The 24,636-nt window shown below is 40.1% G+C and overlaps 1 protein-coding gene across 10 annotated transcripts in view; it reads right to left on the minus strand.

Moving 5' to 3' along the window:
• Positions 1–24,636, minus strand: part of LOC140716827 (galactosylgalactosylxylosylprotein 3-beta-glucuronosyltransferase 1) — a 218,603-nt gene that overhangs the window by 41,340 nt on the left and 152,627 nt on the right. For all 10 annotated transcript variants that reach the window (XM_073029766.1, XM_073029768.1, XM_073029764.1 and 7 more), the window contains 2 exons: positions 10,438–10,580; positions 5,170–5,684 (listed from right to left, as the gene is read on the minus strand). In XM_073029766.1, the coding sequence (XP_072885867.1) occupies positions 5,170–5,684; positions 10,438–10,549 (627 nt within the window). In that variant the 5' untranslated portion in view covers positions 10,550–10,580. The remainder of the gene's footprint in view (positions 1–5,169; positions 5,685–10,437; positions 10,581–24,636) is intronic.

Consider the following 24,636-nt stretch of genomic DNA (forward strand, 5'->3'; position numbering starts at 1 on the left):
TGTAAGGTTTGCAGGAGGAAGGCCGTGGATGGTATTGGTAGAGCTGCTGCCACATCCTGACCTCTAGTCCCATCCATACGGAGGTTGTGTGTTTTCCCTGTAACTGTGACACTATTTTTGTGGTTATTTTTTCCTTGCACTATCTTGGAGTACTTAGGTTTTGAAATTATATGCACAGATGGCATAGAAAACAAAGTTTTTCTTCAGCATCTTGGTATGCGTGACAATAAGAAACGAATTATCAAATGCCCTGGATGTTCTGGGTTCCCTCCATCTTCCAGAGACCTGTGAATTAGCCACTGTAAATCGGTATATGTGTCGTGGGACTGAGGGAGCTGTTAAATGGAAAATGGGGAGAATATGTCACAGGGAAACTCTTGAAGGAATGGGATAGCTCTGTGAGTAGCAGAGTCTTAATGGATTTCTTTGCCATAAGGAAGTATATACTCAATGGTCACTTCATTATGTACCTCCTGTAGCTAATAAAGTGGCCACAGAGTGTACGTTCGTGGTCTTCTGCTGTTGCAGCCCATCCACTTCAAAATTCAACATGCTGTATGTTTAGAGATGCTTTTCTGCACACCACTGTTGTAATGTGTGGTTGTTTGAGTTCCTGTAACCTTCCTGTCAGCTGGATCAGTCTGGCCATTCTCCTCTGACCTCTCTTATTAACAAGGCATTTTTGCCCACAGAATTGGCATTCATCAGACGTTTTATATTTTTTGCACCATTCTCTGTAAACTGTTGTGCATGAAAATCCCAGGAGATCAACAGTCTCTGAAATACTCAAACCACCGCATCTGGCACCAACAATCATTCAACAGTCAGTCACTTAGATCACATTTCTTTCCCATGTTGATGTTTGGTTTGAACAACGACTGAACCTTTTGACCATGTCTGCATGCTTTTATGCATTGAGTTGCTGCCACGTGATTGGGTGACTAGATATTTGCATTAATGGATAGGTGTACGGGTATATCTAGTAAAGTGGCTGCTGAGTGTATATGATATAAGAAACTTAATAAGTTCATAGATATTAACAGAGAAAATCAAGCAGATGAAGCAAATGGGAAGAGAATGTGTGAGGGACATAGTGGTGTGATGTAGGGCAATGTTAACAACATTACTCTGTGCTTGAACTTAAAGAACAGGTCAGATTTTAGGTGTTCTAGAGTGGGTGACCTATCTACTGATTTCCTCAATTCTTTCTACCATCTGTAGAATGCAAAACGAGAATAACTGCATTTCAACAGCAGAAAAAGTATCAACAAGATGCCCTGCAGCAACTCATCAGGGATTTCTCCGTAGCACCAGACAAACTGAAGAATCCTATCACACAAAAGAACAGAACAACAGCAGGCCAATGGTAATACTGCTTTTTTTAAGCACTGTTCCAAGATGGCCACCATTTTGATTTGTGGGATGTTATTTGTCCATTTACTGATGGTGGATAAAGTCTTGGAAATCCATTTGTGTACTCATTGTGGGACTCTTCCCACCACAAAAGCTAGTCTCTTGGGTGATTGCTCTCTTCTTATGGGTAATAGGAATGGGAACTAAATATTGATTTAGCATTATCAAATGTCCTGTGAATATCAGCCTCAAATGTCCTTCTTGAATGACCTGTTTAATATCTCATCCTGATTTTATGTAACATGCACAATCCTACTTTCAGATGACCTACTGTTCTCCATAATTTAATACAGTCAATGCCCTCATTTTAAAATTCTCCTTTTTGCCTTCAAAATTTTCAATAGCTTCACCCGTCTTTATGATATTATACTCCTTGAGATCTTTGCACATTTACAGTGAACTCTACACCCCCCCCCCAGAATAACTGCCCCACCAATAGTGGTAGATCCTTCAGCTGTGCTGACCCAAATCCCTTGAACCACTCCACTCCTTCAGATACTTCCTTAGCTTCTTTGATTGACTAAGTAGCTCAGTGAGAAATTTTGTTTTGTAGCACTCTGGCTGCACACAGTGGAATGCTTTACAGCATTAAATCTGCAAGTAAGCAACGGCTGTCTTCCTGTCCTTCCTGTCCTGCCTTGTTCTGATTGTCAAAAGTCACTTCCGTTGTGATTGGTTAGCTTAGAAGCTGCAGCTGCTTTTCCCATTGGATAGATGCCTGGTGTCCAGTTTCAGATATCCTGGGTATATGAAATAGCATATGGAAGAGGCTTTCTTTCTTCTTCCTTTGTTTAAGGCGAGGCCATTGGGAAGGTATGCTTTGTGCACACTTTTAACCAAGTATGTTTATTGAATGTATGTGTGTTTGTTGAGTATTCAGCTTTGTATTGTCTGTAACTTGGGGAACATGAATGTTTGGTTGAATTTTTACTGTTTGTAAATGTGTAGGCCTCCGTTAGTCTCGATAGACCATGGATTTGCGTCTTGGAAAGTTTCCAGGGCGCAAGCCTGGGCAAGGTTTTTTTTATGGAAGAACGGCAGTTGCCCAAGCTGCAAGCCTCCCCTCTCCACCGTTGTTGTCCAAGGAAAGGGCATTAGGACCGATACAGCTTGGCACCGGTGTCGTCGCAGAGCAATGTGTGGTTAAGTGCCTTGCTCAAGGACACACACGCAGCCTCAGCCAAGGCTCGAACTTGCGACCTCATATCACTAGACGAACACCTTAACCACTTGACCATGCACCAACACTGTTTGTAAATAAATTATTAATATAACTATTTAAAGTCAGTGCAGTTCCTGTCTCCTTTGCCAGACCTGCGAACCTGATTGAACATTACAATTCTTTAACCTTTATGCCATGTTATCAGATGAAACAACAGAACTTCCTTCCAGACGCCAAATTACATATTCCACTTTGATGTGGAACTTCAGATTGTTAATATTCCACAATAAATAAAACATACTGAAGGGAACAAAGCATGCAAGCATTTGAGGTTACTGTACTTGTAACTAAACATTTAAATAGAGAAATGTTGACAAAATACATCTTGAGCACATAATGTGTCATATTCTCAAATGGACAGGTTCATTATAATCTAAATCATCTGAGATACACAACTAAAATTAATTTTTGTAACTCATTCCATTTAACTTCATACATCACTCTTCATTCTGTTTCATTCATTCGTTTCTAATATAATAACGAGATACTTTCCTAATTATAGCAAAACCATAAAATGTCATGTTTTACAAGGACATGAGATCCTAGACTGAAAAGAGTTTTTTTTTGGCAAACGTGTTCTATTCACCAACCATATAATTATTATAATACATAGTTTCCAGTAGTTAACCAAGGAATCCTACCTTCCCTCCTCTACTAATGAAAAAGCAAGTATATCTAATGGCGTTAACATATCTTTCTCAACAACAATCATTAACTGGCTTTGATGAAAATCTCTCCCATTATCAGGTGGTAGATGGAGCTGTGTAGGGAATGGGGTAAAACTAATTTTAGTTCAAAAAGATATGAATATTATTCTTTTGCCGCCTGACTCACGGCTCATTGTTCATGGCCGTGATTAACTCACATGCGTCACCATTTTGAAGACTACATTATGCTCCCTCTTAAGGGTTGGTAAATTGATTTTTTTTAAATTCAAGTTCCCAGCCCTTAAGGATGATGCCCTTGATCAGGAAAACCTACTAAAAGTAGAGGATACAGCTCAGTCCATCCACGGGCAAAGCCCTCCCCACCATTGTACACATTTTCAAAGAGCACCGTCGCAAGAAAACAGCATCCATCGTCAAGGATCCCCACCATCCAGGCTATTCTCTCTTCTTGCTGCTGCCATCGAGAAAGAGGTACAGGAGTCTCAAGTCCCACACCACTAGGTTCAGGAAGAGTTATGACCCCTCGATCATAAGGCTCTTGAACCAGAGGTGATAACTTCACTCACCCCAACACTGAACTGATTCCACAATCAATGGACTCACTCTTAAGGACTCTATAGCTCATGTTCTTGATATTGATTGCTTATTTATTTATTATTATTATTTTTGTATTTGCAGTTTGTTGTCTTTTGCACATTGATTGTTTGTGGATTGTGTGTGGTTTTTCATTGATTCTATTGTGTTTCTTTGTATCTACTGTGAACGTCCATAAGAAAATGAATCTCAGGATAGTATATGGTGGCATATATGTACTTCGATAATAAGCTAACTTTGAACTTTTAAATCTCTAGGAGTCTGAGGAAACAAAACTGCAAGTAATATTACAATTGCTCTGTATAATTTTGATACAACTAGTTCTAACAAACAATAACGTGTCTTGCAGACAGTCTAGCTTATTGATAATTGCTTCATGCTCCCTCAAGATTTTCAGAATTTTTGAAGACATTAATTCACACTATGCACTTCTACTGTTCTCTGGTCACACTTATATTGTTCACATTTCTCAACGTTTACAGCCCATCTCTCTGAGCAGGAATTCTTTTGTCTCTTTGTTATCAATTTACACAATTTTTGGATCACCTTCAATATCTAAGGTTGTGAATACAGACATTACAGAAACATATCTAATACTGGGAAATCTTTTTCAATTCAGTAGGTATCCTATCACCATTGTTCATACAAAAGTTTCCTCTTCCACCCCAGGCCAAGAGTGTGTGCAGAGAAGAATGCTTCTCGGCAGGATAAATAGCCCATTTACACAAAAGCCATATGCTTTTTGTAGAGTTGATGTTTGGAACTGAGAAATGAGGCAAATAATCTGAGATTCCAAATGCAAACTTTTTGGGTTATTGAAGAGAATAGGAGCACAGTGTTGCAGGCTGTAACTCGAGGATTCAGACAGCGTTTCTGATTGGCACCATTTCTGAATCCATTATTCAGTGAGCAGTCTTGATGAAAGATGACAGCTTTCTCAGAATCTACCTATTTATGGGAATACATGACTAAATTATATACTAAATATCAAGAAGATAACTCCCAATCAATAAAACTTTTAACCAATATTAAGATCCTTCTATAATCCAACAACATAAAGGTTGGTGATTGGGACATAAATCTACCAGCTAAACATTGAAGGGATATCAAGAGCAAACATGATATACTAGGTTCATTAGTAACATCATCGATATTCTCACACCACAAGAAATCCTCATCTTTAATGATGAACAAGTACAGTATAACAATCCAAGTTCAGGCCACAAATTATAACCTGTTTTAATTGTTGTCACCCTTTTTGATACAACTTACCTCCTCAAACAACTCTAAACTGTATGTATTGTCATCATCTGCAAAATATACGATTCCTTGTTGGGTGTTGTTCAAATTGAACATTTCCCGCAACCACCTCAGTGCCAGGTTTCTCTGCATGGTGCCACGCGGAAATCGAGGATCCCGAATGTCCCCTCTCAGCTTGTAACTGCGCGGTGTCTCTACATTCAAGTGTGTGTAGTTAAGGCCCGTCTCTTTGAGGAGTCGGGTCACCAGTGTGGTTCTTCTCTGTGAATCCTCCACCACTATCCAGTGGAGGTTGGGCACATGAAGCAGGGTGTTAGCAACTCGCGTCAGTTCTGCCTTCTGTACAGGCCTACTGTAAGTTGGAGTGATGACGTGAATTGTGGGGAGGATGTCTGACCATGGAGGAGGTCGAGTGTAAACATACTCTGTTCTGATCACCTCCACAATATCCTTATCTGATGGGCAATATTCCTTGGAGTCTGATGACTGACCAAAATCTCGACGGTTGCCAACCTCACTCCCATCATCTGAAAGAAAAATGACACAAGTTCACCAACATAGTTTTGCTTGCCTACATTTGCAGAAAATGATATTTGACCAGGTATCCAATTCCTTTGCCAGGGAAATCGAGCTCTCACTCCAACACTAGATGGCACTCTACTACTTCATTGCATCTAAAAATCTGTGGTATGCCATTATGCAAGATGATATCACAACATTGACTACAACTGGATTTATATAGTATTTAACAAGCCAAATTTATCACTGTACATCATCCAATTAATTATTATTAGAAGATAGTTACCCATAGAAATTGCTATTGTACACAAAAGAAAGACTTATTGATTTGGTATTGTCACCAGATACACTGAGAAAATCTGCACTTTTCATTTTAAAATCTATATACAGCCAGACAATTAGATGGGATGTTGTGTTAATAACACATCAAAGTTGGTGCTCTTGACATTGCAGAATGCAGTCAATTCTATGATACCATTACAGTTCGGATGATGTACTCAATGCGGGCACTGGGCAGATGACATGATTCTCTGACCCAAAATGAAGAAAGTTAGGAGCTGAGCCAAGATGCCATTCAATGACGCGTTCAATGCATTTACAGTCCAAAGTGTTGAAATCTATATTTGGCCAAGTGTGTGGATTCATCATAGCCATTTTGCACCAAGCTCACTTCTATCTGTTTCACTTTGCAGCCAAGAACTTGACTGGAGATTGAGAACTACCCAAAAGAAGGAGGGGATCAAAAAAGTTGGAGGAAATTACCTCGGGCTGCATGTAGTTCACAGGGATTAGTTACAGAGCATTATTAAAGACAGTTATAAGACCAAGTGTTTTAGCCCTTGATCAAAGACCATGGATAAAATAGGTAAGCTGAAAATGTGCCACCTAGTGCTGGAGTGTTGGTTCTTCATTTTGGGTCAGAGAATCATGTCATCTGCCCAGTGCCCGCATTGAGTACATCACCCGAACTGAAATGGTATCATAGAATTGACTGCATTCTGCAATGTCAAGAGCACCAACTTTGATGTGTTATTAACACAACATCCCATCTATTTGTCTGGCTGTATATAGATTTTAAAATGAAAAGTGCAGATTTTCTCAGTGTATCTGGTGACAATACCAAATCAATAAGTCTTTCTTTTGTGTACAATAGTAATTTCTATGGGTAACTATCTTCTAATAATAATTAATTGGATGATGTACAGTGATAAATTTGGCTTGTTAAATACTATATAAATCCAGTTGTAGTCAATGTTGTGATATCATCTTGCATAGTGGCATACCACAGATTTGCCTAGTGCCTGATTTCACTGGCAAAGGATTATTATTTGTTTCTAAAAGCACAAACATGTTTAAAGTATGTTAATTTATGGAGTATCCCATTTGCTTTAATGCTGCAAAAATCGTAAAGTGTTTGTTCATATTACATACTGTACAGTATGTCCAAAAATATAGCAGCTCTTCCCATCACCAACACTAGTTGTCAACTCTCATTATCCAGTACTCCCAGGCAATTATGTTATCCATCTTTAACATGCAGCTTGGAGCTTCCAGTGATTCATGCCTGACTTAGACTGTTCCAGGCAGATATGAATTCCTTTATTCATCTTAATAAAAGTTGAGTGCTAATGGGACTTTATAGAATGAGAATTCTCAGAATGGAGAATGGGAGAATGTGACTGTTGAACAGGTGCAGCATTGAATATCTTAGCAAAGTTTTGATTTTATCGGTTGAAAGACTCATTCAAAAATTAACCCTCAAGAATAAATAATGAGGATAATAAACTGAGTATTACCATTGTAAACCTGAGCATTAGGAATGCACATACTTAAAAATTAGACAAATATGATTACTCTCATTTTGATTATCTAAAAACATTGACTGAAACACAATCAATTTGGTTAAATCTAAAACATTATCAATATTGCTGTTTAATTGCAAAATAAAAGGTAGTTATATGTTAGTATAATTAAATTCCAGGTTGTTTTTCGGCCTTGATCTACAGAGTATTTTCAATATTCCTGTTTGATTTCAGAGTTACTTTTTCTGCCCGATTTTGCTTTTTGTTGTGATTTTCAATCTTTCCTGTGATAATAAATTAAGAGAAGACAGGGGAAAGAGAGGGAGAGGGAGAGAGCAAAGGGTGAGGGGGGAGGGGAGAGAGAGAGGGAGGGGAGAGAGAGAGAGGGAGGGGAGAGAGAGAGGGAGGGGAGAGAGAAAGGGAGGGGGAGAGAGAAAGGGAGGGGGAGAGAGGTAGGGGGAGGGAGATGGTGAGAACAACAACATCATGCCTAGTCCAGCGAACTTTTTTGCTTGGGACAAAGGCGAGACACCATCATGTCCTCTCTGCCCGGCTGAGGGACACTGGAGCACATCCTCAGCTGCGTTTAAAAGCTCTGGGAGAAGGCCGCTACTGCTGGCACCATGACCAGGTGCTGAAGGCAGTGGGAGAAAATATCTCCTTGGCCATTAACAACAGTAGGCACCTCTGCCAACCCAGAAAGCCCATAGCCTTTGTCAAAGCTAGAGACCAACCACAGCCTCAGTCCAGATCACCAGCAGGCTTGGTCGTCACGGCATCTGACTGGCAACTGGAAGTTGATATTGGCAAGCAACTAAAGTTCCCCAACTTCATCACTTCATCATCATCCCTGAGGCCTGACATGGTCATTCTGTCAGAAACCTCAAAGCAGGTGGTCATGGCAGAACTGACAGTGCCCTCAGAAGACTGAATTGGGAAGGAATTTGAGTATAAGAAAGTCTAATACCAGGAGCTGGTAGAGCAGTGCCAGAGGCAGGGATGGCAGGCATGATATGAGCCTATAGAGGTGGGGTGTAAAGGATTTTCTGGCTGCAGAACCTACTCTCTCCTTGGAATTACAGAGGCTGCAAAGAGGAGAGCCATTTGGACCATCACAGAGGCTGCTGATTGAGCCTCCAGAGGCTATGGAGGTGTGACCCTGTGGACCAATGTTGCTGGGACACAAGCTGGTGCCTGATCAACCCTGGCTGAGTTACCTGTGTGAAGGTGTCTGATGTTGAAAGACCTGAAACATCCGATGACCCTAGGTTACATCACTGATGATGTGTCCCAACGCATCCTAATATTTTCATATACTCCATGCTGGAGGGATCAACCGTTTACTGAAGTATTAAATATAATTTACTCAGTGGATAAGTGTCCACGTGCAATGTAGAAGCACATTGTGAACTATCAGGACCACAGAGCTAGGGACTAAACAAAAGATAACCTGCTGATATTGTGCAGATATTTGGGACCTGTAAGTACTGAGTAACCTGCACCCATGGAATTAAGTGGCCATTTATTGTTTCTCTAAATTCATTGCAACAAATTCTTGGTCCTATGTACCTTGATAAAGCTGAGTTTTCATTATGAAAGACTCATAAATAAAGGCTCATAGATCATACTCAGCAATTCAGGAACAGCTTCTTCCCCTCTGCCATCCAATTCCTAAATGGACATTGAAGCTTCGGACACAACCTCACTTTTTAAAAAAATATACAGTATTTCTGTTTTTGCACATTTTTAAAAATCTATTCAATATACGGAATTGATTTACTTGTTTATTAATTATGCTTTATTTTATTTATTATTATTATTATTTTTCTCTCTGCTAGATTATGTATTGCATTGAACTGCTGCTGCTAAGTTAACAAATTTCACGTCACATGCCGGTGATAATAAACCTGATTCTGATTCTGATTCAAGGCAGCTAGGAATCTATAGAGGTCTCTCATAACCTGTAAGCAGCAGTAATGATTTCAGTCACTAGTGAGTAGTGGGATCCCTCAAGGATTGTAATTAGTGCTGATTTTCTTCACTATTTTTGTCAATGATTTTGAGAACTGGAACATTATTAGTTGATAAAATAGATTGCAGTCAGATATTGATCTGGTGATAGAGGGGCCCATATCTGGGAAATGTAAGTTGGTAAACTGGTTTACTATTGTCAAGTATATCAGGATACGTGTAAAGCTTGCTTTGTATACTGTTGTACTGTGGGGGGTGCAGCTTATGCTGATTGTCAAAAGTTGCTTTGTTGTGATTGGCTAGTTTAGAAACTGCAGCTGCTTTTCCCATTGGTTAGCTGCTTGGTGTTCAGTTTCAAATATTCTGGCTATCTGGAGAGCGCATGTGGGAGGTCCTTTCTCTCTTGTTTAAGGGAAGTGGTGCTGATGACCAGTGGGAAGGTATCTTCTGTGCACGCTTTTAAGTAAGTATGTCTATTGAATATTCAGCTTTGTAGTTTCTGTAACTTGGGGAACATGAATGTTTGATTCAATTATTACTGTTTTTGTGAGTAAATACATATTTGCAGTCGGTGTTTTCTATCTCACTTGCCAGTCCCTTGACCCTGATTCAACATTACAGCTGTTCATCCAGATTACTTCATTGCATCAGTGCGCTGAGATAGTACAAGGCAAAGCAATAAAAGTATGCAGAATAAAGTGTCACAGCTATAAAGAAAGTGCCAAGTAGGTAGGTAATAAGGTGCAAGGTCATAACATGGTAGACTATGAGGACAAGTGTCCATCTTATCATATTAGGGAACCAATCAGCCTTTTAACAGCACGGTAGAAGATCTTAAACATGATGGTACTTGCTTACAGGCTTTTTGTATCTTCTGCAACACACACAAAATACTGGAGGATCTCAGCAGGTCAGGCAGCATCCATGGAAATGAATAAACAGTCGATTTTAAAATTGCTCTGTCCATTTTGGTCAGATCATCACTTACCTTTTCGCAGTGTCAGCAGTGGTGAAACAGTGTTCTGGTGCCAGACAGTTATAAGCAGCGTCCATGGTAAAACAATCAATACAATTGCGAGGATGTCTCGTCTCTTCGGCATCTCCAGGGCTAGTCCAACATTTCTTCATCACCTAACACAAAATCCAAAGATTCAGAGCCACATGATATTCAACAGATATTCCACACAAGAAATTCTTATTCTATACATTGTTATGAAGGATGAACAACTCTGATGGGCAGAAGGGTGCAGAGTCACCCATGCCCCCCCTTTTGGAGAATCGCAAATCGCTACTATTCCGATGCTGTTATCAAGGAAGTGAGAGAGACACAGGAAAGCTGCCAGGACAGTTGTTATTGATAACAGCTCATGAAAGTTAATGAGAGAGAGGCACAGCTAAGGTGGAATGTCTCCTACTAACAAAAGAGGGACGGAACCATTGATTACTGCTATTGTCTTTTGGAGAAGGATTGTTTACTTGGTACTGTTCTATTCATTGAAACCCCTCAGGGGGCAACCAGAGTAGGCTGGTTTGATGGGTTACATCATCCCAACTTGATTGACACCTGAGACCCCGTGAGTGAGGATAAAAGTGGGGTCTGGGGTAACACCCCTCAGACGCACCAGGAGGAACGCTAGTGAGCATCAGAAACCCCCACGAGACAGGGTGGGAGATCGGAAACCGAACGAAGGGTCGGTAAATTTTAACTCACAGTGTTTTGTAGCGAGACTGGTGGGGGCTTGTGTGTATTTCCACCCTGTGCCTAGGTGAGGAGTCCACCACGGAAGAACGGTCTAGCTAAAGGACAGAGGGGTCATAAGTGAATGGCCACAACAACAACGCATCAATGGATCAAGATTGTAAAGGAAAGTTGGCAAGTCAATAGCTGTACTGTTCTCTCTCTCTCTCTCTCCAACAATTGCAACACAGCGACCAACAACTACCGCAGCCTGCATGAACTGAACTGAACTTTATATTTCCATCTGACAATTCATTATCCCCTAGACAACGATAGAGCTTATTTCTTATTGATTATTATTATACCCGCACTTTTAGGTTTAGTATTGATGACGTATATTATCTGTATATTTGCATTGATATTATTTTTGTGTATTTTTACTAATAAATACTGTTGAAAATAGTATCACCAGACTCCAACGGACACTTCTATCTTTGCTGGTAAGACACCCAGTTACGGGGTTCATAACAACATGAATGGTAGGACACAAATACAGTATAGCAGATCTTACACCATGGTGTTGAGGTACCATTTTATCAAGCTTTGAGGCAAAGGGTGACAGCAGAGTGGGACACAACATAAACAAAATGCTGGAGGAACTCAGCAGATCAGGCAGCATCTATGGAAATAAATAAACAATTGACGTTTCAGGCCAAGTTGTAATGTATGGATCTATTCCTGTTAGAGCAATGATCAGCCACCCCCCCCCCGGAACTACATATTGACCTGTTGTCTGCATATGTGCTGTTGTCTACGCATGCTCATTGTTCTCTCTCTCTCTCTCCCTGAATACACCAGTTAAAGCCATCTCCCGCATGTATGCTTTTAATTAATTGATATGTAGTTGTGCACAGACACAGCAACTTGCTGACAAGTATGATCCTGAATGTCAGAAAATATCACCAACTGCACCGATAGTTACGGGACAAAACAGCGGGAGGTAAGCAGTACAGAGAAGGGCTTCACAGACGCTAACAAAGGCGTGAGTACAGTGCACAGTAACGGTGAAAGATGCGCTGAATTTAAAGTGAAAATAACATGGCGATAGCTTCAGTCAGGGAAGTTGAGGAATTTGATAGCGCTAATGAAGGTTGGGAGTCATATATTGAGAGGATTGAACTTTGGAGGAGTGAAAGAAAGCCCCTGCACTTAGCTTAATGGACCCAAGAACACACAGTCTCTTACATAACTTAGTCACCCCTGAAAAGTCAGCAAGCAAGACGTTTGACAAAATTGTTACAATTTTATAAAATCACTTGAGGCCTGAACTGATGGTATTAACTGAGAAATTTGGATGTTACGAAAGGAACCAGTCAAAATTTGAAAGCTTTACTGAATATATTGCAGGACTGCGCAAACTTTCCCAGTACTGTGACTTTAGAGATGGACTTTGTGATGTATTAAGGAACAGGCTTGTACGTGGCATGCATACTCAAAGCACCCAAATGAGGCTACTGGTCAAAAGAGACCTAACCTTAGATTGGGCATTGACCATTGCAATATCGTTAGAGACTGCAGCAAAGGATGCAGCAGAACTACAGAAAAGGAGGTTAAAAGGGAAATGCACAAAATGTTTCCTGAATGGTGCAAGAAGTCAAAAATGTCATCGATGTGGTAAATCCTGCCATGATGCAAATGACTGTTGGTTCAAAGAAAAAGTGTGCAGAAAGTGTCAAAAACCAGATCACATAGAGAGAGTGTGCAAGGCAGACAAAAAGCACAATTGAGTGAAAGTCAAACACAAAACTATGTAAGTACATAAAGTTACCGAATGTAAAACAGAATCGGACAACATAGAGTCTGACAAAGGTGAGCTGTCATGCCTAGAACTGGGCAAAGTATTACTGAAGCAGATCGCATTATATGGATCACAATAGATGTCTGATGTAAAACTGAAAATGGAGCTGGATACAGGGTCAGCTCCAGAGGCTGACTATAACAGACTGTTTTCTAAGATACCGGTAGAGAAGACTTCAGTGATGCTAAGGTCTAACACAGGCAAAAAAGTGTCTCCCAAAGGCAGACTGAAAGGAAATGTGACAAATGGAGGCCAAACACAACAGTTAGAGCTTTATGCATTGAAAAGTGGAGGGCCAGCACTTTTTGGACATGAGTGGTTGAGAAAAATCCAACTAGACTGGCACTCAGTCAATGCTCTCAGTGTGGCATCAACAGGCAATGGCAGCCCAGATGGTAGCTAACTGGCACAGCTGCTTAATGCAAATGAGAAGGTGTTTGAGAAGGAGAATCGGTAAACTCAAAGGCAGTAAGGCCAGAATTGAATTAAATGCAAGAGCAACACCAAGATTCCACAAAGCGTGTCCAGTGCCTTACACACTACATCCTAAAGTGGAGATCTTGGAGGCATCTGGAATTCTCTCCAAAGCTGAGTGGAGCGATTGGACCATATCCATTGTCCTGGTGATCAAGAAAGGGAAGGCTGGAGCCGTTCGCATATGTGGGGATTTCAAGGTGAACATCAACCCTGTGCTGCATACTGTGCATGTATATCCCCTGCCACGAATAGAAGACATTCTTGCATATTTGACAGATGGGGAGAGGTTTTCAAAGATTGATAACACAAGCCTATCTGCAAATGGAGATTGAGGAGTCAAGCAGGAAGTTCCTCACAATCAACACTCACAAGGGACTGTTCCAGTATAATTGTCTCACCTTTGGTGTTTCATCAACTCCAGCAATCTGGCAAAGAGCAATGGAACAAGTGCTCCAAGATATTCCCAGGAACACAATGTTACCTTGATGACATTATCATGCCTGGCAAGAATGATGAAGAGCACCTCCAGAGCCTTGGTAAAGTGCTGAGTGAGAATGGTCTGCGAGACATCGGAAACCAAGAACGTTGTCTTAGACAAGACACCTACCAAACTTGGTGCCTTCCCACAGGCCCAGAGGTGCGATGAGAGCATTGTCGTTGACAAGACACCTGTCAAACCTGATGCCTTTCCACAGGCCCAGAGGCGCTATCCTGAAAGAAGCAAAGTGCCACCCAAAAGACTGAATCTTTAGAACTGTGAAGTTAGTTATGGACTGTTATTGTGAAAGCATGTTTATTTGGAATATGGGTTTATGAAAAAAGTGGATGTTTTGTACATGTACAGTTTTTTGAGAGTGGACCTAGAGAAACAACTCAGATTCCCTGAGCACATCTCCTCAACCATGCTTAGGCCAGACTTAGTGCTGCTGTCAGTCATCTAGACAGGTGGTCACGTTGGAGCTGACCATTCCCTGGGAAGACCGGATGGAGGAGACCTATGAAAGGAAGAAGACAAAATACCAAAACTTGATAGAGTGCTGCAGTAAGGGGTGGCGGACACACTGTATGCCCATAGAGGTGACCTGCAGAGGGTTTGCTGGTCAATTCCTCTGCCTAGCTGACTGTTAGATGGGCATCTCAGGAACCCAGAAGAGGAAAGCCATTAGGAACACCATAGAGGTAACAGAGCAAGGATTGAATTGGCTGTGGATCGGGAGGAGTGATCCGTGACAGAATGCTACTCAGACACAAGTCTAGGCCTGATCAATCCTGGCGAGGGTGTCTGATGTTGAAAGACCTGAAACAGCCTGGTTCCATCACTGATGATGCGTCTGAGTGCATCGCAAGATGTATCATTCTATCTATAATGTTGCATTAATCTAAAGGAAGAGGAAATATAATGTACGGATCTATTTCTTTTCGAGCAATGAATTCCCCTCCAGCACTACAAATTAATCTGTTGTCAGCACATGTGCAGTTGTCTACGCATGTGAATTGTTCTCTCTCTCTCTCTCACTGCAATGTGAATACACCAGTTAAAGCCATCTCCATGTGTGTGCTTTTATTTAATTGTTATGTGGTTGTGCACAGACACAACACAAGTCTCTTCATCAGGATCCCCATCAAGTGGGAGTATCTTCCACTCATTTTCTTCCCATTGTTGAATTCTTGACTTCAGCTGTATCATGTAAACCAGATGAGAAAGCCAAAGGAAACTGCGAGAAGAACTGCTCCAGATATTTGAAGTGTTTACTGAAAAAGACAGTAATAGCCCACTTCGATTTTCTTGTCTTATGTTTAGGTATCAAGCCAGGAGTTATCAACTGGACAGAAAAGTGGCAAATGGATTTAAATTGGGCTAACTAGGAGAATTCATTCAGTAATAAATTAAAGGAATATACAATTAATTGGAGGGAATGTATATCCATGGATGCCTGAAAACAGGTAATGGGTACTAAGGCATACAGGATAGCTGCTTTTATTGGCACAAGCATAGGGCAGGGACGTCATACTAAAACATATGAAACATTATTAAAGCCATAGCTGAGGTACTATGTTCAACCTTGATTATAATTTTACAAGGATCAGTTTCATGAGTGACATTCCCAGGAAGAGGTTCGGCCATGAGAAGATACTGTTTGAGTTGGGCTTGTTTTGATTCCAAGGAAAAAACTGAGAGGAAATATAATCAATGTATATAAAATTAAGAGAGACCTAAACAGAGTGAACCAGTTTCCAAGCGATGTCATTAACTTGGAGGGAAAGATTTAAAGCAGAAAATAATTGAGGAAAGGTTCCTTGCCAATGAAAGAGTTGGCGTCTGTTGCTCATTGACTATGGTTTACTGGGGACAGAATCTCATTGTAAAAGTACTTGGATATGCACATGAAATCTCAGAATCTACCAGACTATAGTCCAAAATCTTTCAAGTGGGATTAATGTAAATAGCTTTTGTTGGGCCAGCATGGAATAAATGAACCAAATAGCCTTTTTTGGCAACATTAATTAATCTGAATCATGAATCTCTGATACAACAATACAAAGTCAAACTGCAAGGCACACTCTACTGTAAATTCCAACCCCAAAACAGTGCAGCAGTAATATGTTAATTTAGTGGAATACCATTAGGACAATCTCATTCCTAAATGTTAATGTTTCACACTTCTCGCTAAAATAAAGAGTTAAAAAGTGTGCTTGAATATTACATTTTTACTTAATTACTGTGTGAAGTAGTTAGGTACATCATGCTGCATGCAAGATTCGGAGAACAATGAGCTGTTAGTGTGAAATAATGTCAGGTACATGACATCTCACTAAATCATGCATTATAGCTACTGTCAGCATAACTGTGCATAAATTGGACGAATTATGATAAAAATCAAATTCAAGGTCCATACCTATTAATTTCTAACTCTTTTACCTATAAAACATTTCAGTCAATTAGTTGGAGTAAAGTGTAATGCACTGATTAGCTAAACACCATGCTTTCATGTCTGACTGCGATGTCACTGTAGACAAAGAGGATACTTAATACCACTGAATTAAATAAGGCTGACTTTCAAAATATTACCTTGCAATGTTTCAAAAGAGTCCCGTCTATATGTATTTTACTATGTGATGTAGGCAGATAGATTAATTAAGGAACTCAAAGTAGCAGTTGGTTCATTTAAAATACGTGCCTCAATCCCATTTAATGATATTCAGGAGGTTGCCTGCTAGTGCTCAAATAGTAACAATTAAGGCTGTCTCCTTCACCACACACAATAAAATAAATTACCTTCAGTGAGCCAACTGAGAGCCTTTCCACTTCACACTGGTCTACAGTTATATGGTGAGTTAAAACTAATACTCGGAGGAGAATCCCTTTCTCCATCTCTCAGACCTGCCAAATTTTGTCTAAATTAACTCTGGGTGATAGTGCAGCATAATTAGAGCACATAGTTTCTGTTTCGCATATATACAACTCTTCAGTAGAACTGACCAGTAACTGCAGTTTACAGCCATAGAGAATTTCCTCTGTGCACTGTAGGTGTTTATTAAAAAAAAGATTTATCATAACACTGCAAGATATGCACAGAGGAATTCTTCCCTCCAAATGAGCTGAATTCATTCCAAAGTGCTCTAGATTGAAAGTGCTTACAATTACTCACACATCAGGAAATTTTGTTTCTGAGTTACATATACTTTGAAATGCTTTTGACAAAGTTCAAAATGACAACATTTGTCATTGATGAAACATTAAATAAAGCAGTCTGTCCTTCAATTTTTCTTTATGTGTATGTGCGTGATCAACATATGCAGACACACACACACATTTACAGTGTCATGAATATCACAGACACACACACACAGAGTGGCAACGGGGAAATTATAATCATAAAGAATATGGAAAACACACCTGATCAATAAAGTGAATTAATAGGCATGATAAACATGCAATTCAAAGTGCTGTCAATTACTGGACTGGAATGTTTCATTATGCTGCAGGCACCATGTAAATGCAAAGTTGTTGGTAAATATGAAAAAAAATGACTGTACGGTTAATTGTATAGACCAGAAACAGGTTAATTAAGACATAACTGATAGGACAACGGTACCACAAATATGCTAAGATTTAAAACTCACCTGTTTTAATCTGGCTCACAATAGAAAGACATTCCCTATTTCAGCCACCTGGGGCAGGAACTAGTGATACTGTATGGGAAATCAGCAACTCTAGGCAGTTCACTGAAGGATGGATATTATCAGCACTGGTGATTCCTATGCTAACTGAGCATGTTAGAAAATTGCAGAGAAATTGTGAGAAGTAAAATGTAATTAATTTGCTGGTTTGGGTTTAATTCAGTGTTAATTGGTTGGTTAACAGAAGACTCTGATTGAGCCATTCATTAAGGGGCCAGAACTAAATGCTGAACTAATACATAGATTTTTCAGTTATTATAGACTATCAAACTGTATCAGTTATGACAATAGTCATAATGATGTAAGCTATGGGGATGGGGGGGGGCATAATTCCTACTCTGAATGTTATCCAGTGACAGAAGCAATGACAGTGACATTGTGAAGCAGTGACACCACCCTCCCTCAAATTTGTAAGAATCACTGATCGGGGTGATTGACAAGTTCGTGGCCTAAGGTAGAAGGAGATGAAGTATTAACTTCAAACTTCTCAACTCATTATAGAGCTGGCAAAGCTTGATTAAAACAGCTGAACTCCAAAGGGAAAGTGAGAGCAATGTGGTATCATGGAGCCCTGGCTAAACTGAAGACAATGGGAATCGGGTGGAGAGGTGGGGACCATACCTAGTGTGAAGGAAGATGGTTATGGTAAAATGGTAAACCTCTCAGCCACAGGACATCATTGCTGGAGTTCCTCAGAGTAACATCCTAGGGCCAAGCATCTGCAGCTGCTTCATCAATATTTTTCCTTTAATAATAAGGTAAGAAGTAGCTAATGTTTGTACAATGTTCGGTGCCATTTATGAGTCTTTAGATAATGAAGCAAGACTGAGATAATATCTCGTTCAAGACTGATAGATGGACGGAGCCATTTACACCACCCAAGTGCTTGGCAATGATGACACCCAACAAGAAAAAAATTGAGCTGTCACCCTTGACACTCATTGGCATCACCTTCTCTGAGTCCTCCACTATCAATCTCCTGGCATGGTTGCCATTGACAAGAAACTGAACCAGAGTAGCCATATACACAATCGGCAATGAGGCCGCCGTTGGTCGGGGCCAACCATGGACGTTGCGTTCTAGCTGTCTAGATACGCAAGCCTGGACAGCAAGCTGTTGCTCATGTAGCAAGCTCCCCCTCTCCACACATATGATGAACCCAAAGCAATCACAGAGACCAAAACAATTTGGCAGCAGCAGTGTCGCACGAGTTGCCAGCCAGCATTGAACTCAACGTAGGATTGCCTTAGGGAGTCAATTGGAGTAGCCTGTCTGTGACGTACAAGACTGAAGTCAGGAGTGTAATGAAATACACTGCCCTTGCCTGGATGAGTGCAGCTTCAACAACACTCAAGACGCTTAACACCATACTGGACATAGTAGCTGGCTTCGTAGGCCCCCTGTTCACACCACCTGGAAATTGCTTCCCAAGTGACACACCATCTTGCCTTGGAATTATATCATGGTTCTTTCACCATCACTGGGAAAATCAAAATCCTGGAACTTCCCCTTTACAATAGTAGGTATCCACAAACCTCAAGGACTGAAGTGGTTCAAGCTCTCCATCACCTTCTCAAGGGTAATGGGCAATTAAATGCTGGTTTAGTCTATGTCCAGACCCCTAGAGTGATTAAAAAAAAATAAGAAAAGTCTTATTTGTGGCTATTGCTACTGTTAAAGAGTCCAGGCCTTTAGTAAAATGGAGCCTTTTAATTGTTAATATCAGAGGTTTACCCAAGACCAACATATTTATCTGATGCACAGAACCACACCTTTGGAGACAAAACTGTCAAATTTCCTCAGTATACAAATTCAGAAGTAGATAGTAGACGTAGGAGTTCTTGTAATAATAAATGAGGCTTTTTGCCAGTTTTTGCAAACTTTGCTCCAAATTAAAATACATTCACAAACATTAATGCACACAAATTTCTTGGCAGAATAGTCTTGCATAATTTATGTATAATTTATGCTCTGTGTGTAGTTTGAACCTATCTGCCTGTGATGCTGCTGCAAGCAGGTTTCTCATTAGACCTGTAATTCAATGTACTTGTGCAAATCACAATGAGAAGGATTTGACTTCATGTTCTCATGGCACAGTATCACAGAAGAACAGGTGAGTTACCTCCTGGCTATTTGGTTGGCCCTAGCTATCTGATAATGTAATGTTTATTCAAAATTACATTAACAGATAATCTGCCTTTTGTCATTTTACTGATCAAAGAGATTTGCTGTACACAAAATGGATGTGCTGTTTAGGACATTACAATGGTATAAAAGATTATTTCAAAAATTTCAACATGCCTTGAGGTATCCTGAAAGGACTGTGAAAAGCATTATGTAAATACACGTTGTTCCATTTTGTTGTCTGGTTGAAGGTCTAACAAAGAACCATGTATGGAATATTGCAATCGTTTGAAGGACATTCTGAGCTTTTGACCAGAGCTGCTGTTAACGTAATGGATGGGAAAAAAAAGTGACGCAATAAATGCATATTCCAGACCAGGAATCTCAACATCTGGAAGTGCATTTAGGAAAATTATAGTCAGTTAAATCATTGAGTGAAAATGAGATCTGGGATTTCCCCTTTTATATGCACTATAGTAGGTAGAGCTAGTGAACACGGCACGGAACTCAGAAAATCCCTTCCTCTGGAGTCATCAGTTCAGCAACCCCACCATTCAGCAGTGCAATTTCTTCAGGACAACGCTACTTCAGAAGCCTGGTACATTTTCTCCTCTCCCACTAGCTACCCCAATGCTACTTGCTTGGGCATCCTGCCTGTAGTCCATATGTAACACAGATGGAATGTGACTGTTCAATGGATCACATTACTCAAATGCATGTTGCCTTTTTCCACAGTCGTTTGATGTCTAAAAGAAAGCAGTAGCATTTTGTAATGAATACACAATTCTAGATATATAACCAAAAAGCAAGTATGCTAAGAAGCATTTGGAACAGTGCTACTTATTATATGAGCACTCTACTCTTCCACTAGATTCAACGGCTTTCAGTTGTATCCATCTCATTTGGGGTGATCGATGAATTACAATCAAACTCATCCTCTATTATACACAACTGATCCTGCTCAAAAATAGATCACTTTTAGCATCTCTGTCAGCATTACTAAGATTCTGCGTAGTCCTCTGAGAGTGACATGTAGTTCTATTTTAATAAAAAATCTTTATGAAATATACCACTGATAGGGAAAGGAAAAAGTTTCACTCTGTGCACTAAATCTGTTCTTAAGTGCTCTATTATAAATTTAGCACTGAAGTTATCTACGGACAGGGGTTACAGCTATCCTCACCCTTGTCCACCCTCGAAAGACATGTATTGGCAGTTAAAGCTGTCTATTTCAAATACTGTATTGTCCAATTCCCTTTAAACAATCATTCTGGCAAATTGAGCAGCAGTGCCCAACATTTCCAAAGAGAACGACTGCTTTTCAACTGATCCCATGCATGTCTATCTCAGATTTACATGTAGCCATTTGTCACTCAGTGTTGCTGCTGGTGTTTAGTGGAAAAGCCTGGTAATAGTGCAACTCTCCAACATGACACGGACAAATGCACCTCTGCTGTCTCACCGCAGTCACTGATGTTGGAGTGGTGACACCTTTAATTTAAATACAGGTGCCCATCTTTGCAGATTAGGTGGGAAAGGGTATTATTTATTTTATTGAAATATTCAGGTTTTAATGTGTATATTATTGTTTTGTTCACACAATTTGAGATATTAAGGAGTGACTGTCATTTCACTAAAGCCGGACTGATTCTGGACATAAAAGTTGCAAGTTTGGAATTTGAGATTGATGTTTTCCACAAGAGGATTTAATCTGGAACTTCAGACAGAGACAGGTCATTTAACCTGGTCAGACTCTGTCTATGCTTAAGCTCCCCAAGGTTCTCTTCTCTCCCTACTTCATCTTAATCAGCATAGCCTTCGATTTCTCTCTCTGTATTACTGTTTTTTTTCTGTCTTACACTTAAAGACACCAATGTACCAATGTGAAAAAGTTTCACGTTCAAATCATAGAAAACACTTGGAACTTATTAAAACAATCACCGCTCTGATCCGGTGGATGAAAGAATATTCCCTTTTCCACCTTATTAGAACCCATCAAAATTAAAAGGAAATTTCACTTGGTTATTTTCCATAGAACCATAGAACATTGCAGCACAGAAACAGGCCTTTTGGCCCTTCTTGGCTGTGCTGAACCATTTTTCTGCCTAGTCCCACTGACCTGCACCTGGACCATATCCCTCCATACACCTCTCATTTACCACTTCATCTGGCAGTTCATTCCACACTCCCACCACTCTCTGTGTGAAGAAACCACCGCCCCCCTGTTCCCTTTAAACTTTTCCCCCTTCACCCTTAACCCATGTCCTCTTTTTTTTTTCTCCCCTAGCCTCAGTGGAAAAAGCCTGCTTTCATTCGCTCTATCTATACCCATCATAATTTTATATACCTCTATCAAGTCTCCCCTCATTCTTCTACGCTACAGGGAATAAAGTCCTAACCTATTCAACCTTTCTCTGTAACTCAGTTTCTCAAGTCCCGGCAACATCCTTGTAAACCTTCTCTGCACTCTTTTAACCTTATAAATATCCTTCCTGTAATTCGGTGACCAAAACTGCACACAATACTCCAAATTCGGCCTCACCAATTCTTTATATAACCTCACCATAACATTCCAACTCTTATACTCAATATTTTGATTTATAAAGACCAATGTACCAAAAGCTCTCTTTACGACCCTATCTACCTGTGACACCACTTTTAAGGAATTTTGTATCTGTATTCCCAGATCCCTTGGTTCTACTGCACTCCTCAGCACCCTACCAATTACTTTGTATGTTCTACCTTGGTGTATCCTTCCAAAGTGCAACCTCTATTTTGTAGTGAAAAGAGCTCAAGCCTGTCTAACTATTTCTGATTGCTATGTCCTCTGTTTATCACGATTTCCGTCACAGACTTGATGCTATCGACACTGAAAGATTCTACTTCAACAAAGATGGAACAGACTTGTGACAAATATTAAAATATTGCTTTAAAATCAGATTTAGTTAAAAGAATTTCTGAGCTTGTAAGGAAGCTTGTAAGATGTGTGTGAGGATCTGGAAGTGTGTGTGTGCGTGGAGTAGTGCTAGCACTGTATCATTCTCCTCAGAGACAGCGAGAATCATTAACTCATGCCAGATAAGAGATTGGGTGATAATGCTGATTTATCTTCTTTTCTCTGAGCCATTGCTCATTAAAACTAGACAATTTTATTAATTTGTGAAATTGAAGTAGTTTTCAAAGAAGATGCTACCCAGAGACAAAGTAGTCCGTCTAAATGGCAGCCCTCCTGGCCAATCTTGGAAAGGGGTCAAATGGATCACTTGTTGTCTGGCTAAGAGCAAAGGATGGCTTGGAGTCAGTTTGGGAGCAACAGCTTTCTTGCAACAACAGACAGGTTGGCTTCAACACCTTTTCCCTAAGATAAAACAAACACCTGCCCAAACAGGTGAATATTTTGCTTGCAAGAGGTCGAGGCTAATTTAGTTCGATTGTGAAAGGACTATGAAGTATCAGAGAAATGGTCTTTGTTTACTTAAGAATTACAAAACATATCAATTTGTACAGAAACAGAGAATGATGGAAATACTCACCAGGTCAGGCAGCACCTGACAAGTGAGAAACAGAGTTTCTAGGCAATGAACTATTGTCAGTGTTTTTGCTGAGGTGAGTTTGCTGAGTGCTGAGGATAGAGCTAAATGGGAGCTCTTTCAAAATCTGGCAACAACACAGTGGACCCAACAGCCTCCAGGTGGGTATTGTTACTCCGTGACTCACAATTCATGACCAAGGTTTAATCTTCTGTCCTTAAGCTGAGTGTTTGTCCCCAATGGAAATGATAGCATGATAATGACAATGGTATCCATTTTATTCAACCTGAGCCTTTGTTATTTTGTTATTTTCCACCTGCAATCAATCTGCACCATATATCTGCTCTTGCCTGAGCCTATTTCTTATTTGGATCAATGTCACCTTTTGTTTTACTTAGAGGTGTACATAGATCATAGAGTGCTCATCCATGCCAACTAAGGTGCCCACCGAACTAGTGGCATTTGCCCATGTTTAGTACATATTCCACTAAATATTTCCTGTCCATCTGTATTTTAGGTGTTATTGCTGTACCTGCCTCATCCTCTTCCTCTGATAGGTTAATATTTCTTTCCTATGAAATGTGCTTGGAAATTTTATTATGTTCAAGGTATTATTACAAGTTACTGTTGGGTTAAAATATATGTCTAAATGAAGTGCAGTGAAGCCCTTTTGTAAAGGAGCATGTGATTTGCTAAATGTGAGCTTGCTGTGGTGAGGGTCTATCGACAACTTTTACACAAGGAGTGCTTTAATTTATTCCCGCTACCGTAGAATGAAGACAGTTGCAAGGAGATGCTCCTGCAGTGTGGGAAAGGGCAAGCATTCCAGCCTTAAACATTGATTGAAAATGCACGCGGGACATGCTTGAATTGGACTAACTGAAGTTCCATGTCAGTCTTGAACCATCACAAGTTGACAGACACAAATTACTACAGGCACCAAGCCACCTACTCTCTATGTAGAATGTTTCCACCAAAATGCAGAAGTTACATAGGATTTGCAGTAAAGCAAAAGACTAGTTAGCCCAGTCACAGTTGGTATTTATACCCAATATGAAGTTTATTTTTTTCATACAAATCTATTAGTGTAAATTATATTTCCCCGCCTTAAAAGCATCTTAATACTCACCTCTCTCTTTGACTCTATCTCGGCTTGTCAATTTGTCTGTCTGTCTATCTGTCTCTCTTTCTTTCTCTGTCTGTGAACATATTCCACATTCTTACTGTCTCTGAGTATAGAAATTCCCAAATGGAATTCTACCAACACCTTCTCCCTACTTCCCCAAAGGCTAAGCCAATCACTACAAAGCAAAAGCAAATAAAAAAATAAACAACCCC

This window comes from Hemitrygon akajei, chromosome 26 (assembly GCF_048418815.1).
Source record: "Hemitrygon akajei chromosome 26, sHemAka1.3, whole genome shotgun sequence".
In the NCBI taxonomy this organism is placed as follows: Eukaryota; Metazoa; Chordata; class Chondrichthyes; order Myliobatiformes; family Dasyatidae; genus Hemitrygon; species Hemitrygon akajei.